Genomic DNA, 16,710 nt, shown 5'->3' on the forward strand with positions numbered 1-16,710 from the left:
CTGGTGCAACTTCAGGCCATTTCCTATAGTCCTATTGTTATTTACTTGGGAGAAGAGGCCAACACCCACCTCACTACAATCTCTTTTCAGGTAGTTGCAGAGAGCAATAAGGTCTCCCCTCAGCCTCCTCTTCAGCAAAATGAACAGCCCCAGTTCCCTCAGGCTCTGCTTATCTCTCTCTAGAACCTTCACCATTGTGGCTGCCCTTCTCTGAACCTGCTCCAGCAGCTCAATGTCTTTCTTGTAGTTAGAGGCCCAGAACTGAACACAGTACTTGAGGTACGGCCTCACCAGTGCAAAGTACAGAGGCACAATCACTTCCTTTCTGGTCATCACACAATTTGGGATCAATGAACACATTTGTAAAGGAGGACCAAGAGCAGTCTTCTTCACAAGCACCACCATCACTCATCTTCATAAGAGATGATACATTGGTTCTCTGCCAGATTTTTAGTGATAGCTGGCAAATGGATTTCAAAGAACAAACTAGGCACACCTATCCAGTTCTTTAAAAATGGCAAAGTTATAAACACTGCACTCCTCTAGGACATGTGGCATGCTGGGTCATGAAACACTTACACCCCAGTGACTGAACACAGTTATTAAACACTTGATGGTGAACAAGCAGATGGGTATTTAAAATGTGGGATGTTTTTCCCCTGTGTATAGATAAAAACCCTGAACCCCACCTCCTTGCAGATGATATATTCAAATAATAGTTATTAGAAGGAACTGGATTTGCAGCTGTGCTATTCAGCCTTAGAGCTGAGCAGGTTTGATGGAGTCATGGAGAATAGGGCCCACTAAGTGCATTTGTTGACATTTTAATAAGATGTTAATGAACATTTAGTTCTGCTTTTGCAATTTGCAGGTGTCTACTGATACTGGTTTGACACTTTCCCTGACAAATCAGCCTCTGTCACATGAATGTGTTGCTGAAAAAGCTGCAGGCCCTGACTTACTCTGAAGCTTGGGAAGAGCAGTGTGAGTGCAGTGGGTTAGAAAAAGGAAGTGGGTCTCACCAGCTCAGCAACAGCTTCCCTTTTGAACCACACCACAATCACTCACTGGAAGGGTTACTGAATCATCCTGCAGAAACAGTGCAACCAACAGAAAGGGAAGGGGAAACAGTTTTAAACTGTCATGACTTCAGCTGCTGGTACTTTTTAATATATATGTCAGCAGCTTCACAGTTGCTTCCAAGGAGGCCACTCATAGGTTTAAACCAACTCATTTTTCTTAAGTCTGTCTGCATTTTAGATAACAGATTACTGAAAGAAAAGGCCACAACAGCAGGCTTACACATTCACTGACCTATGAGTACACCCAGAGTTCGGGGCATTACATTTCCTCATGGAAAGCTGGGGATATACCAGTGAACCTCTCAGTGAGTTACTGTGGTTCACATTCCCTAAAAAGAGATACAGATAGGAAGACAAAGCCAGTCAAAGCCCAGGCATTCAAGGACAATGTGTTACTACCAAGCTCTGCATGACTAACAATGTTTGGGATACTCATGGTTGTGTTAGATGCCTAAGAAATACTGTAATGTTCTCTTCCCCCTTTGCTAAGATTTTGCATTTTGTAACTCCACAATGCCCAGCCTAAAGTAATATTGCAGACCTGGACTGCTTTTTGGGGTTACTTCAAGTAGAACTGCATGCAAGAGCAGAGTTTAGGTAAAACACACCAAAATACAGTCAAATGTTAGGAAAGAAGGCAGAATAGACAAAGGATAGGAAGTATGCACAGGAAAGAGATTATAGAAGCTTTCATCCCAAAGGACACATTCTGGTTTACATATGTCTATAGCTACATCTGACTATCTGCCTTCTCTAGACTACTGAGAGTGCATAATGACATTTAAAACTTTCTAGATTAGAAGATAACTGCCCATTGCCATGTTTATGCACGCACTGCTATTGTAACAAAAATAAAAAATACATCTCTTCCCCCCTCCTACAAACTATTTACATGTATCCTAGGAAAACAAAACAAAAACCAACACAGCAAAACACAACACAAAACAAAACACACAAACAAACAAAAAACCCCAACACCCACAACAAATCCCAACTCCCCCCCAGAGACCAGCTACAAGTTCATACTTTGGGCTGGTATGTTAGCTCAGTTTGGTTAGTTCACTGTCTATATAGACACTACATCTGCACCTCTTCACCTGTATCCTTTCTGGCTGGTTTCACAGACAGAAAAGGCAAAGAAAATCTGTCTTTTCAAAATTTCAAGTACATAGAATGTTTATCCTTTCCTTCAGCTGAGATTCCCTGCTTCCTCCTAAAAAGGCCTCAGCTGCAAAGAACAGGTTAAAACATTTAGGACGTTAGGCAACTTCAGCTATTAGCAAAGACTCCACACATCCTGCTCAGTAACTTGAGGCAGTTTTAGCAAAACTCAACACCCCCCGGCCCCCCCCCGACAGATGTCAGTGACAGGCGTTTCCTGACAGTTACCACACAGCCAGGCAAATTCTGTGGTATTTGTAACTCTAGTTTAACATTAAGTTGATGCAGATGTGCGTTATACACAACTGCTCCGATACGTACGGCCCCGCTTCAGCCACAACAAACTGTACAAAAACAAGTTACTGGTCCTTAACCCAGCTTGACACACGGATGAGGTCAGCAGCAGGACCAGAACCGTCATCGATGGGGACCCCCTGAAAGCTGCGGGAGCTGCGGTCCCCTCCCGCGGCCGGGCGCTCGCCGCCAGCCTGACCTCTCCATGAAGGGTTCGTCTCCCGAGGCTCTGCCCTTCGGGGCCCCCTGCGGACGCGGGGCCACGGCTGGGACCGAGGTGACTGGGGAAGGGGATACCTCGGAGCCACCCACCGCTCCGCGCTCAGGAGGGAGCGGGGCACCGCGCCCCTGTCCCGACGAGACCACACTGACTCCCGCACAATCCCTCAGCCCCTGAGGAAGCAGCTGTTGCTTCCTCATCCCAACTTTATGGCCGCCCCCCTGCCTCCGGGCCGCCGGATCCTTGTCCCTCTCCCGGCCCCGAGCCGCTCCTTGGAACCCCCAGGCGGACTGGGGGTCAGCGGCGCGGGACACCGCAGGAAGCGGGAAACCCCTCGCCGGCCCTGCCGTCCAGCCCAGCCCAGCCCAGCCCGGCCCGGCCCGGCCCGCTGGGGAGGCCGCGGGGACGCCGCCAGCCCCGTGTCCTGCCCGACTCCGCCGTGCCTGCCGTGCGGCTTCTCCTAATTCCCGGCGCCCCCGAGCCTCTCCGCGCTTACCGGCTGGGAGCAGGTGAAGGGCGGCTCGGCGCCCAGCAGCAGCCGCAGTGCCGCGCCGGCCGGCGGGATGAGGCAGAAGAGCAGGAGAAGCGATAAGGATAGAGGCAACCGCCCCGCGCCCGCCATGGCCCTGCCGCCAGGGCCTCGGGGCTTCCGGGCTCCTACCTGGGCGCGGGGCGGGGCGGGGCCGGCCCTCACCTGAGGAGGGGCCGCGGCGGGGCGGTGCTAAGGCTGCGGGCGGGGCTTGAGGGGGGCAGGGCGGTGAGCGGGGTTGGGGCCCGGCCCGGTGCGGTTCGGCCTAGCCCAGGAGCCCGCCCGCCCTCTCGGCGCAAGTGACCGTTGGAGCTAACGGTTGTGTCGGTTGGTTTGTGTGGGAGGGCGCGGCCGCGAAGAGCGGGCGGGGCTGCTCTGTCCTGCGGCTGGGGCCGAGTGACCCCACAGCCCTGCTGCGGGTTACCGTGAGCGCCCCTGACGGGAGGTGTGGCCCCGCTGGAAACAGCTCTGTGGGCAGAGATCGGGGCTGGGGAGCCCAAGCAGGATTTAGCTGAGGTTGTTCTGCACGTCCGTGAGTAAACGAAAAGGTTGCCGAGGGCTGCGCCTTCATCCTCCCCGGAACACGCCTGTAGCTTTAGGTAAATACTGCCGGCAGTAAAAACCAACAGCAGCGGCAGGCTGCAGCCACCCAATAAAAAGCATCATAGGGGTAATGCTGTGTTTTTCCCGTCTTCGGGCTGTTCTGAAGGTATCCAGTTCGTAGGGGGCTGTGCAAACCTTTTGCTTGCTCCCGATGACCGCTTTTCAGCTGTCTCGCCAGTTTCGCTCGGGGTTTGGCACCGTTCTTCTCTCCGCAGGACACCTGGAGCTGACTTTCACCTGAGTTTTGCCGTGTTTTTCACTTCATGGTTTTCACACCAAGCTGTAGCCCAGCCTCAGGGAGCTCAGCCGTGTTTCCAGCTCAGCGAGCTTTTTAGCAAAGCTGACCTATTTCCTGGGCTTCAACTGAGAGCCGAGAGCACGGTGGTTTCATAGGGTTTTGTGGTGGCAAACATCTAACTGAGGGCTGGTCTGAGATTGGAGATAACGAGGTTTCTGGTCATCGTTCTGCCATCCCAGTGCCCCAAGCTTATGACATCCCCAAGCTTTAATCACTTCCTGGGTTTTATCGTTTTGTGACATCTCTAATTAATAGTAGCAACAAAGCCTGCAGTTCTGACATTTGTGTGCAAGTCAGGAAAAAAAACCCAAACCCAAACCCCAACCAAAACAACCAATCAACCAAACAGCCAAAACCCCAACATGTAGTTGAAGAAAAACACTCTTTTTTTTTCTTTAGACATTATTGCACTTGATTGTATACCAAAGCACTCAGATTGATTTATAGTGCTGCAACAGGAAACAAAGTGCTCAGCTGCCACGGCAGCGTAGTTGCTGGATAACCACAGAAAAACAAATTTGTTTAATAGAAAAGTGCATGGTATGTTACTATCTATCGTTCCATTGGCTTCATGGCTTATGCATATACTAATTATACTGTATTCAGGTTGTAAGCATTTTTTTAATCCATATGCTTGCTAAAAAATAATCCATTGGAGAAAATGTTAAATGCATGGGTATGTATGAGTCACACTTTGGACTCCGTGACATGGCAGAATTTCTCTGGTGACAATAGCACAAATTGTGATCCGATTTCCTAAGTTACTGTTTAAGGGGCAGGCTGAGACCATCCAAGACTGCTCTGCTGGCCCTTGAATACACGAGAAATCCATGAACGGTTGTGGGACTGGTGATGGGAAATAAGGGGCTGCAGGAAACTTGTTTTTCCATCACTTCTGAGAGAGGGGAGTGGTGTCAAAAGAGTTCTGATAACACTTACAATATTAAACAAATATGGACATTGTTTAGAAATTTATTAGCAATTTTTAAAATAACATCATTCCTTAGATAAAAATGCAATCTTACAGGAATATACATTTGTCCCACACAGAGTTGACCCTATAGCTCACTGGAGGGCCATTCGCTCTAACTTTCTTCTGTTGTTTTTAAAACGTGCGAGAGGGCAAGACGGACTCTGGCACTGATGACAGGCTTACATGACGGTTACAAACTGTACAGCATTATTTACAAAAGCATTTCTGTGGGCTCATGAAAACTAGATATAAAATTATGGGAGAAGGTAAAGAACTAAGACGAGGGAAAGGCTTGGGTGGAGGTGCAAGGGAGGGCTGGGAGGGTGGGCAGGGAGTGTAGGGAAGAGTGGGAGAGGAGGTTTATATCTGGACTGATTCATACTTGAGAGAGGGTCATTTTACAGCTCTGGGCAATTAAAATGAAGGCAAAACATTTATATTTATCAACATTTATAGCTGATGATCAGAGCAGGAAATGATGCTCCAGGGCCTGAATTTAAGAGGTGCTGGGGAACTCCATCTTCCCTGAAGTCACTGGGAAACACAGGTATGCAGTACCTCGCCAGGCTAGACCCAAACCACGCAGATACGGGCCAGACACAGATCCCCCCCAGACCTTAAACAGTTTTGATCCTGCAGTGCTCACTCATCAGCACTGATGTGAATTCAGACTGAGAGATCAGCTTCTAAATTACACTTTTGCTCCTGAAACTGGACTACATTCCAACCACTTCTTGCCAGAATTCACCCAAAGCAACTTACCCCTTGCTCTATCAAGTGACAGTCATTTGGAGAGAGATTCCATCATTCAGGATAGATTTTTAAGGCAGTTTTAAAAGTATCTCCCCCTTTTATTGTGTGTGTGATGCAGCAATATTTGTCTAAGAGATATTTACAATCTCACTCCCTCCCCCTCTGAAATCATCCCACATTCAAACTGTCAAGACTGAATAAGCCTGAACAAGCCTGAACCATTCACTTCTGTGAGCGATCATACGGTTGATGATATTTAGGTAGCATTGGCTGCCAGTCTACCTGAGTGCTTGAGATGGGAGCAGAGCAGAGTGGGATGTTTAAAATATTAAAAGCATTACAGCCTGTTTGGAAAAGAGCTTGTTTTATGCCCAGCCAGGCAAAATGTAAAATGCTACAGAAAACAAGGGGCATTTCATAATCCAAAAGATGAGGCTAATGAATGTTGTCTGAGTTTGGGGGTCTGGCAGAATAATCTGCCAGGTGGAGTGATGCCTGCTCGTGCCAGGGCTTGCCCTTGCTCCTCTAGGCCTGGGGTGCAACTGCTAACCCTGGCCTAAACAGGGGCTGGGCAGAGCTCCATGAACTTCAGGCAGCAGGAGCAGAGGCTGTCTGCCTGACATGGGGTAGAAGAACAACAGCATGGGAACATGATGAGCTCCTGATCCTGCCTAACTAAGCCCTTGGTAATACTAATGAAGATTCCCTTATTACATCAGTCATTGGTGCTGGTCCTCTCAATTAGCCCTTTAGAAAGTGGCTTGATTAAGTTGCCTAATTGTCTCCTGCCACCTGAGATCCCTGTTATCCAGGTGGGGCTGATAGCTCTGACATCAACCCTTGGGAGGTGTTGTGTCTTTGTGGACCAGCTGCTGCAGGTTGTGCAGGGTATACTGCAAGGTACCTCAAGTGGCAGTAGAGCCCACATTTAGGCAACTGAGTCGAGCCCTGTGACCCTAAAGAAGGCCTGTTTTTTTTATGCTCAGGTATTAACAGTTAAGTCAAATCCCCTGTAAGGGACAGCGGAAGAATGGAGAATTTAACTAGAACACTAAAGTTTACACCAGGAGAGGGTTTTTTTTGTCGGTTGGTTTTTTTTTTTTTTGTTTGTTTGTTTGTTTGGGGGTTTTTTTGTAATTTGTTTTCCATTGCAGTGTGGTGATGCTGACATCTCTGAAAGCAATTTGAGCCCAGCCTGTCTTCAGTACTGGATACATCTCTCAGTTGTTTCTCTGTGCTCACTTTCCCCATCTCAGGGGGCTGTAGCAGCAAGTATATGGTGGTTTCTGCTGTCCAGAAAACAAAGCAGCAACAGAGAGCAAGGCTCCACAGACTGAGAGCTCATTGGAGACCTTTCAGATCCCTAACCCAGAATAAAACTTAGAAAACTTTGCCACATTCAGAAGATGAAAAAAAAAGAAACCCTGTGCAGCTATTGAAATTTATGTTTCTTAACTTTGTTCTGTTTATTTTCTTCTCCAAAGAAGTCTATAAAAAATTTTCTGGGCCCAGTTCTGTTTTCCACATTGTTTGCATCAACGCAACATCATTGGCCTCTAATGCCCTCCATCTTTATGCTAGCAAGACAGGAACTGGGGCTTCTGACGATCTGGAATGCTTTTCTAGTATGCATTACAGTTTTCATTATGGGAACTAATAAAATCTCACTGCTACCAGAAGCCCCAGACTGAATTTACTTATTAACTTTTTGTGCTTGATATTCCCCCGTTCAGTGTTCCTCTCCCCCACCCTGCCCTGCCATGAAGACAGTCACAACGGAACCATGCATATATCTTAGGATACCCAGTTCTACTCAGTGGGGCTGCTTCACTTCAGCTCACTGGACCACCACACTGGGGTTTCTCATCTACATGGATGAAGCAAGGCCTCCAGCTTCATCTACAACGCAGGTGAACAGCCCCACAGGCTCGTGGTGCTGTCACACCTTGTATGATTGTGTCTGTGTGCAAACGCGCATACTTCTCATACAGCAATTTGAAACTATCAGGCAGAAAAGACACAGGAGCCTGGCTGAGACCCATACAACTGTTATATTGGCGTCAGTCTAAAGAAAGCAATGATACATTGCTTTGAAAATTATCAAGAAATGTAAAAAAATGCATTTGCCCTTTTTTTGTTGTTGTTGTCATCATTGTTGTAGTCATTGGGGCAGGGTTCTGAGTCAGAAAACAAAGCAGAAATAGATGCAGTTCTGTACATGGCGCCTCGCTGGCTGTGCCTCTGTGCTGGGTGTGGTGGGCAGAGTAACAAAACAGGCAGGACCCCTGCAGTAGCAGCAGCATCTACACCATCATCGTTCATATGTCCAGCTGAAGAGGCAGACGATGCAGAAAAGGTCTGTGGATAATGAAACTCCCGCTCTGGATCATGAGTTCCACTTTCTTCCCCATCGAGTCAGCCACACAGAAATAAGGAAGAGAAAAAGAAATGCACCTGATGCAGCTGGCCCAGTACTGCCTGGAATAGTGGGCAGGAATGATAGAGGGAGGAGGTTTGTTGTTTTATAAGAAATGTCTTTAGTCTGCAGTGTACTCTTGCAAGTCAGAGATGCTCAGTGGCAAACAGCAGATCATTTTCCCCATTCTTTCTTTTCATGTCACTCCTCAGCCATCAGTTCCTTCAAAGCTTCCATCCACAGCACAGTGATTATACTCACCAACCACTCCCATGCACAGGGAAAGAAGGATACTCCAGGAATTAAACCTGCCCCTGCCTTCCCACCGTCCCCCAGACTTGACCTCACCTGAAGGAGCCAGTAGCTCTTTGCTCAGGCCTGTCACAATGTGCACACTGGAAGTACCTGAAATTAATTTAAAAAAAGGAAAAAGCTGCCTTCCCCAGAAACAGAAATTTGCACAGCTGGCACCAGCAATTACTAAAATTAACAAATTACTAAGCACCTGCCTCTTAAGCTGCAAAAGTCATCTGCCCTTTCTGCTAGCCACATGTTTTTCACTCTGCAGGACCTAAGGGGTCTTCTAGCAGAGAATTGTGTTTCCCCTGGCCATTATAGGTTCTGATTCCCAAGAAAGTTGCAGCTTTCACTGGGAATATGTGTAGGGCATAGTCCTTTCCACCATTTTCCTTCCTATCAAAAAAAAAAAAATCCTAAAAGATGACGTGTAATGAAGCATCCAAAACACCCATTGCTATCACTAATTGGAGCAGAGAACACCTCTGTATCCCACTGGGAGGGTCAGGTGGGCTTTCTAGTGGAAGAAAATGAGATGGGGAGCCCTTACACTGATTTAATTTTCAGATACAGGCAGGCATCGCATTATTACCTTTCGTTAGCTCTGTAGCACTTCAGCAGCAAACTCTCAAAGGGAGACACACTTGGCACCCATCTTGATGTAGACATAAGGAATGGAAAGGATGAGACTGACTGATATAAGATGTTTGCTTTCTCCGGGGAAGACTTGAAGTAAGACTTTAATGCCAGATCATAGTATAAATGGATTCATAGTTCTCTAGTTTAAAAGGATTTGGGTTTTTTTCCAAGATACTTTGAGCTGCTACTGGCCGGTTCCAAATGACACTGGAAAAAAGTGCACTGTCAAAAATACCCTTTGCTATTTCTGCTTTATGCCCCAGAGTATCAAGAAGAAAAACAAGAACATGACAAAAAGAATGTAATCAACATATGTGATAAATTATGTTCTCAAACAGCTGCAGAAGCTCAGATTTGAATGAAGTTTAGATCTGAGTCAGATCACATCTCCTAAGCTCATCACTGATCTGCAAGCTTGTGAACAATCTTGAGAAATGAGAAAAAAAAGCAGCAGTCTAGAAAAAAAATCAGTTGTGAAAAATCTAATAATATCTGCCCATTTTTTCAGCCTCTCTCACAGGTTAGGGCCACGTACTGATGAGAGGAAAGTCAAGAGAGGTTCGCACTCACTGGTAGGGAAATATGGCTGGGACATGCTGTGCTGTCGGATGTTTTGTGACTTAGAATTTGACCCAGCCACTGAAGTCTGGGAAGAGGGATGAGACCGTGTGCATGAACACAAAAAAGCTACTGCATCTCCACCAGGCTGCACCAATTCTCCTAAGTAACAATTCAGAACTCTCTCCCTCACTTACCCTCTGCTTTCAGCCCAGATCAGAGTTTGATAATTTTGCTTTGCTAACAATTCTGCCTCTTGCCTTTATTCATCTCAGGATCCTGCTATGATCAGTTGGGGTCAGCTATTTAATAAAAGATTTTAAAAGCAGATTTTTATTTCCCTGCTCCTTGAATTGCTGGTGCCAGATGAATACATAGGATGGATCTGCCAAATGGGCTTGGGGATCCTGCCACCCTCAAGTGGGATGAGACCTTTAGAGAAGCTGACCAAAAGGAAAGAGGATATTGCCTGGATAAAATGTCCCATTCTTGGGAACTAAAATTTTCTAAAGTCATTGTGCATGTTCAAAGTGAGTGAGGAAGTAGGAAAATGAACACAAGATATGCAAAATCAGTAACGTTCAACCTGTCAGTGGACTGAAGAATAGTTACTTACAGCAGGTACACTTTGTTCATTGTACAAACTAAAAAAGGAAAAAAATAGTACCCCTTTTCCTAACCACACGTAGAAAAGCACTTAGAAGTTCAAAGGTAAAGCTTGGCACATTCCAAATACGAAATGATTCACTTGACATGCAGCAAAATATACAAGAAGTGATTTTTTTTTTTTTTTTTTTAACAAACTTAATTCAATTCATTATCTTTGCTTGGCACAATTGCAATTAATTTTAAAAAAATATTTGAAAAGTACTGAAACTGACCTGAATTCAAGTATAACGGTTTCTTCAACAGAAACATTATCAATGCAATAAAACATCACACGGAATATATTGAAGCATAATGCCTTCTGGTTTTTTTGTTTCCCTCCCACCCCTACAATTTTTTTTTCTGTACAGTTTTCATGTCAACACAACTTACAATTGTATTTTAAAATGAATATTATTGCATTGTTTTTGCATATCTTGTGGAACAGAAAATGCAAAGAGTTACTGATTCCCCTTTCAAAAGCAGAGACAGCGGTTTGTTTTTGCATCCAAATGGCCCCAGATACAGATCTCCTGCAGCTCAAACTAGGATGTGGAGAACTGCACGCACTTACACACGCGCGCGCTCGCACACTCGCTCTGTATTGCTCCCACAATCACAGATATACTTAGCACTAAAAAGAATCCAAATCAATCACTCAGATGTGCAAGACTATATCAAGTGCATTGCCTACTATCTTTAAATTATAAAACAACAACAAAAAAAGGTTTCAGTTACTAGGAAATAAAATTACAAATTCTCAGTGTACATAATGGTTGGTAAAACTTGTCTATTGTTATACTTCTACCAAATTCCAATGGAGAACACCCCCCCAGCTTTAAATAATACAACATGATCAAACCAATTTGACATTTGCAAAGGTGAAAAATAAACCAAAACAAAAAGGTAGGTGATTACAAAACGTTGTAAACACTCTCCCTCAGAAAAAAGAAAAAAAAAAAAAAAAGTCAAAATAAAAACTGCAACATGCTTTCAAGAAAATATCAAACTGCAAAACAAGGAGAGATCTACACAAGCACACCACCACCTCAGCAAGTACGGGGCAGGGCAGCCCCACTGCAGAGCCTGCTCCCTGCTCTCCCATTTGCTGTCACAGCTGGCTGTCTGAGCTCTGACTGGTCGGCAGAGACTGCCTGATCTTGGATTGGCTGGAAAGTGACTGCTCGAGCTCTTATTGGTTGGCAAGAGTGGCTGCCTGAGCTCAGATTGGTTGGCAGAGACTGCTGCCTGGGAGTCTTGGCAGGGTTGGGCAGCATTTCCACCTGCCCCTCAGGCACCCTCAGTCTTCTTCTGCTTCCTCCTCCCCTTGGCGGTATGGGAATCCACAGCAGAAGTCTTCCTCTCCTTCTGAATCAAAGGGCCTTGGCTTTATGGAGATGGTGAGGCTCATACAGAATATGTGCAAAATGATTTTTACAAGCAAAGTTGAAAGACACCCGTTTGACGCAGGGTCCTTTTGGCTAGGGCCATCCACAGGAAGCTGAGGTTCTCCTTTGCTCTCTGGAGGCAGTCGTTCCTTGTGCAGGGACTGAAAAAAAGAGGGAGCTGGCTCTCCTCCTCTTCCATCTCCTCCTCCTCACTCTTCCTTCATGGACACATGCTGGGGTTATATCCGCTCCTGAAAAGCTTTCTTACACCACCCAACTCTGCGACTCGTCCCAACAGAAATGAATGAAGAACGCTGTTCCGGTTACTCCAGGTCACGAGAACAGTGAGGCACTTCTGAAACAAACCCATTAGGAACATTGAAACAAATAAAAAACCAGCATCGCTTCCAGCCCTGGCAACTACAGGCTGCTGATATAAATCCTGCTGTCCTTGAGCTCCTCCTGACTTTTTCTACAATCCGGGTTCTGCACCTCTTCCTCTTCCTCTCCTGCACTGTCCTGCCCTGGGTCCCTGCAGTTAACAAAAGGCAAGAGGTTGCCATTGGGGCTCTGCTTGCTGTTACCATTGAGAATGTTGTCTGCTGCATTTTCCATCTCTTCTATCGTCATGTCACAGGCGTCTGCAAGCTCCTGGGTTGTGACCTCAATGAACTTTGGATCTTGAGCAAACTGCATCAGTCCTTCCGAAATCAAGACCTTCAAGAGCAGGCAGGGAACCAGAGACAAAGAGAAATGTTAGTGCTCCACCCCATCAACCCTATCGCACCCCATCACATCCCTCTCCACTGCTGTATTTTCCCCAGCGGTCCTTCTCCCATTCATCCTGCTAACCCCTGCGTGGAGACGAGCTCTTGTACCACCCTTGGCCTCGCAGGCAGCAATATATCTGTCGCCCTCCTCTTCCCAGAGCCACCTTTCTAGTTGACCTCGACACCGCTCACGCCCTTCACCACTCTGCAGCCTTACCGCTTCCACCAGGCTGCTAGCACTGCCGTGAAACTGCCTGCTGCTCCCTCCGCTCTGGCTGGGGACGGTGAGGGAGACGGGCCTGGCTCTCCTGGGGCTGCCGCAGCCGGTGTCGTCGGTGTACCCAGAGCCGCAGTGTACTGAGGGGAAGCTGCTGTTCAGCTTCTCGCTGGACTCCGCCCCGTCGAGGCGCAGCGTCGGGATGTTCTGGTGCTGCCAGCCGCGGCTGCAGGGTGTGGCGGGGGGCGTAGCGCAGAGCCGAGAGAACATGGTGGGGGAATGGCTTCGCTGGAGAAGGGGACTCAGGCCGGCCACTGCTAATGCCTGCGGACAGAGGAAGAACAACATGAGGGAGAGCCTGCTCTGAACAGCACGGATAGAAAGAGGAGGCGCTGGAGAAACTTAGCTGAGAAAGGCCCGGGAGGTCTGGAAGCTTGTGAAAAAACTTCTAGCTGCTGGAATGGTTTGGATGTTTCCTGTGAACTCATTTTGCATGCTTTCCTTTAAATGGTGTATCCTGAACTACTGCCAAGCACCAGACTGAAAACTCTTGTGGTTGCAGTTCTTGAACTTTGGAGCCACTGCACAGACAGGAGGCATGCAGCCCCGCTCCCCGCAGCCTTGCCAGAAACACCACCCTCCTCTCCAGTGGGTGAGACAGCAATTCATGTTCCCACCACTGCCACCACCCTACTGCTAGCTTTTACTGCCAACTGCTGTGTTTTTTGTTAAGTATCTGCTGTGGAACCTGAATAGATACCAGATGTGAATTTTAGATGTGTCTGCAGTTGACAATAACGAGAAATCCACCACTGGATTTTAAGGCATCTGCTGTTGATGGGAGGATCAGTATCTGCTGATTATACTTGGAGCCATCTAGTCCTTCCTGTAATCATATACACAACCTCTGAGTCATCCAGTCTCCTTTTATAATGAATTTCTCACAAAGCCCTTGTTGTACAGGGTTGATCTGACTCCTTATTCACAGTGACTGCTGCCTTGTTCATAAGCAGTTCTGTCAGTCTCATAAATAAGTGTGTTTTACAGGGCTCACTACTGCCTAGTATGAGCAAATAAATGCATAGAAAATACAAAAACATGTAGACTGTGTTGCAGAGAATCCTCTTGTTCAGATTGGTGCTGTTCTCATCCAGCTTCAGCTATCTGATGGCTCTGTGTTTAGCCTAAGCCAACTGCACAGAGAGGCACCAACGAGCTGTCCATCTCTTTTGGATACCTGCGTGAAAATTCTTCCTGGAGGACAAGACCTAGACAAGACGCATTGTTGCCCTGTGGAGATGTTTTTTCCTTCTGTTGACCACTGTGAGACTGAACTGACTGGTTTAAACCAGATGGCTAACTTTAGGGTATGTGAAGTGAAGCTCCATCCATCTGCCACTGAAATCCTTGGGAATGAATAACCATGCTGTGCTGCTGATTTCAGAGACAGATGAGCAAAAAAAATCAGTTAATAGTCACCTACAAGCTTCATGGAGATTTTCTCAGGAAAATTTGACTCCTACCAAATTTTGTTGAGGAATTGAGCCCTGGAAAATTCATCCGTATAAATCATGCCCTGTAGGCTATGATGACCTCAGCACATCCCTTAAATTCATGTGACTTCAAGGAGAGCCCGAGATCTGCCAGGCAGGACAACTAAACCAGCTTTTCAGCTTGCTGGCAGAAACATATACAAGGTGTTTTATCCAAAATGAAAGGTACTGAGAAAGTTGAAATAAGCTCTTAGGGAACACTGAGATTCAGTTGCAAATATTTACATATTATGATGTAGTATTAGCATTCTGTGAGATCACTCTGTCAAGTATTCATGAGCAACCAAATCAATTGTGCTTAGCAGAGGCAACCCTTCCACTTTTCATTCTTGTTTTAAGCACTTTTGTAGGCTAACATTTTTGTAAACATATGAACATTGCTGAGGGCTGTCAGCTGGAGGCCAAATGCCTATTTCAGGTTAACCTTTCAGCCTGGCTGGGTGACACAGGTGGGTGGGTAGAGCCCCATCCTTCTACGTTTGGAACTGCATGGTGGGATGAGGAAGAGAGTGATTCTGCCAGCTGGGTGGGTTGAGAGAGTGGTAGGCATGTGTCCCCTCTGCCTAGCCAGCCATGGGAGGGCAGGAAGTCTGAGGAGGGCTGTGACTGCTGTGGGAAGGTGGCATGGTGTTTCCTGCCCACTCCTCCCTGCTCTATCAGATTTGCTACTTGTTCCTGCCACAGCTCTAACGCTCTGCAGGCCACTGCTTTTTGGAGGTTGATTCTTAAAGGATAACAGGCTGGGAGTGGAGGTGAGAAAAAACAGGAAGCCTCAAGCGTACTCTCCTCTGACTCCTCTGCTCTGAATTTCCACTCTTCTCACCCCTGCAATGTGGCATTTTCTGCTCCTGTGGCAGCCTTAGGAGGTGGGAAAGCCATCAGCCCTACCCTGGGGGACTGCACAGGTCAGGATACTTCACTTGCAAGGAGGCCCTACCATCTATGCTTGTTTCTGTTATGGTGACAAAAAGTGGCATCATCAAACGAAGAGATAAATCTACTTTGGACTATGCCAGCTGGCTAATCATCTAGGTATGTGCCTAAGCATACATTTGTCAGGCTGCTCAATGCAATTACAAAGGGCTTAAGAAGCTGATTAATTACATATAATCAGTTTAGGTTTCAAAATGATGAATTACAGTTACTGGTTACCTTTAATTAATACAAAAGTAGAACCTGCAGTTTTTATTCACGTGCATATCACCATCAAAGCCAGTGTAATTACATGGCAGCATACAATTTGGGTAGTTGTTTTTATCTTTTTGCTAATTTTTTTATTTTACTCTTCTATGGACATCAGAAAATGATAACTCTGCTGACTCCAAAGGAGATGCTCCTGTAACATTCTACTGGGAACTATAAAAATCCTGAAAGCAGGAATGAGCATGATGGGAACTATGATTTCTAAAAATTGGATCTTCGATATGGATGAGAACTATCCCAAACAGTTTGTAAAAAGTTTGTTGGGAGACAGTGTGGGGGCACTACAGATGGTAGAGTCTCAGTGACATCGATGGGGCCTTTGGGGTTATTGATGCTTACCTGATGATGTACCAGATGCAAAGGCAGAACTGTCTTCTGTGAGATGTCTACACCCTGGTTTTTCTGTCTTTTCAGACACTCTAAGTGAAAAGATGCTCTTCGACCTGAAACAGCAATCACACACAACTGTGTTCATTATCATCACTCATGCTACACTACAGTTAATCTGAATTAAATTTCTCTTAATGCTGTACCACTGAAGATAGAGCAAAGACACAAACATTTTAAGCTCTGTCCACTTTACCTCAACACCTTGCCCTTTCCAAAGCATTTGTATTTACAGAAAGCAGTCAAGCATCATGGGCCAACCAGCACTACCTTCCAAGCAAGCTGCAAGATGGACAACCTGGACAACAACTTTTATGTTTCCTCTTCTAAAACACTGTTGTACTAGAAATCATGCAGCTGATTTCCCTCCTAAGCAGTGGAAGTGTTCTTAGATCTCTCTGGCTCAGGGAAAGCCCTCAGCAGGAGTGATGATGGCAGCTTAGGCTCTGGTACTGTGCCTGGCTGCACACAACATGCAGGAGGAGACATCGAGATGCTCAGGTGACATTGGCTCCCGCTTGCATGTGATCTGTGTCCCTTAGCTACCAGACATACCAGTTTATGAGGCTGTGTCTATAGCAAGGTCAAGTGGAAGTGAATTAATCCATGGTGAATTCATTGGTGAATGGAAGGCTGCTTCCATAGGCATGAAACATTTTCAAACTTCTTAAAAAAGGGAGAGAGAAAAACATTTTCTCTCTTGAAAAAAAAATCATTTAGGGGG

At 46.3% G+C, this 16,710-nt stretch overlaps 2 protein-coding genes and 1 long non-coding RNA gene across 32 annotated transcripts in view; 1 reads left to right on the plus strand and 2 right to left on the minus strand.

Annotated features, from left to right (window-relative positions):
- IL17RA (interleukin 17 receptor A) overlaps positions 1-3,557 on the minus strand; it is a 23,610-nt gene extending 20,053 nt beyond the window's left edge. For both annotated transcript variants that reach the window (XM_071767890.1, XM_071767879.1), the window contains exon 1: positions 3,254-3,557. In XM_071767890.1, the coding sequence (XP_071623991.1) occupies positions 3,254-3,379 (126 nt within the window). In that variant the 5' untranslated portion in view covers positions 3,380-3,557. The remainder of the gene's footprint in view (positions 1-3,253) is intronic.
- LOC139807230 (uncharacterized) lies at positions 3,551-9,734 on the plus strand. The gene is made up of 3 exons (XR_011730501.1): positions 3,551-3,818; positions 5,617-5,707; positions 7,068-9,734. It is a non-coding gene; the product is annotated as an uncharacterized lncRNA (long non-coding RNA).
- CACNA1C (calcium voltage-gated channel subunit alpha1 C) overlaps positions 7,946-16,710 on the minus strand; it is a 475,146-nt gene continuing 466,381 nt past the window's right edge. For 28 of the 29 annotated variants that reach the window (XM_071767749.1, XM_071767851.1, XM_071767801.1 and 25 more), the window contains 3 exons: positions 15,939-16,042; positions 12,844-13,167; positions 7,946-12,573 (listed from right to left, as the gene is read on the minus strand). In XM_071767749.1, coding sequence (XP_071623850.1) covers positions 12,277-12,573; positions 12,844-13,167; positions 15,939-16,042 — 725 coding nt within the window. In that variant the 3' untranslated portion in view covers positions 7,946-12,276. The remainder of the gene's footprint in view (positions 12,574-12,843; positions 13,168-15,938; positions 16,043-16,710) is intronic. The other variant, XM_071767742.1, reaches the window with a different exon arrangement.

Source organism: Heliangelus exortis, chromosome 1 (genome assembly GCF_036169615.1).
Source record: "Heliangelus exortis chromosome 1, bHelExo1.hap1, whole genome shotgun sequence".
In the NCBI taxonomy this organism is placed as follows: Eukaryota; Metazoa; Chordata; class Aves; order Apodiformes; family Trochilidae; genus Heliangelus; species Heliangelus exortis.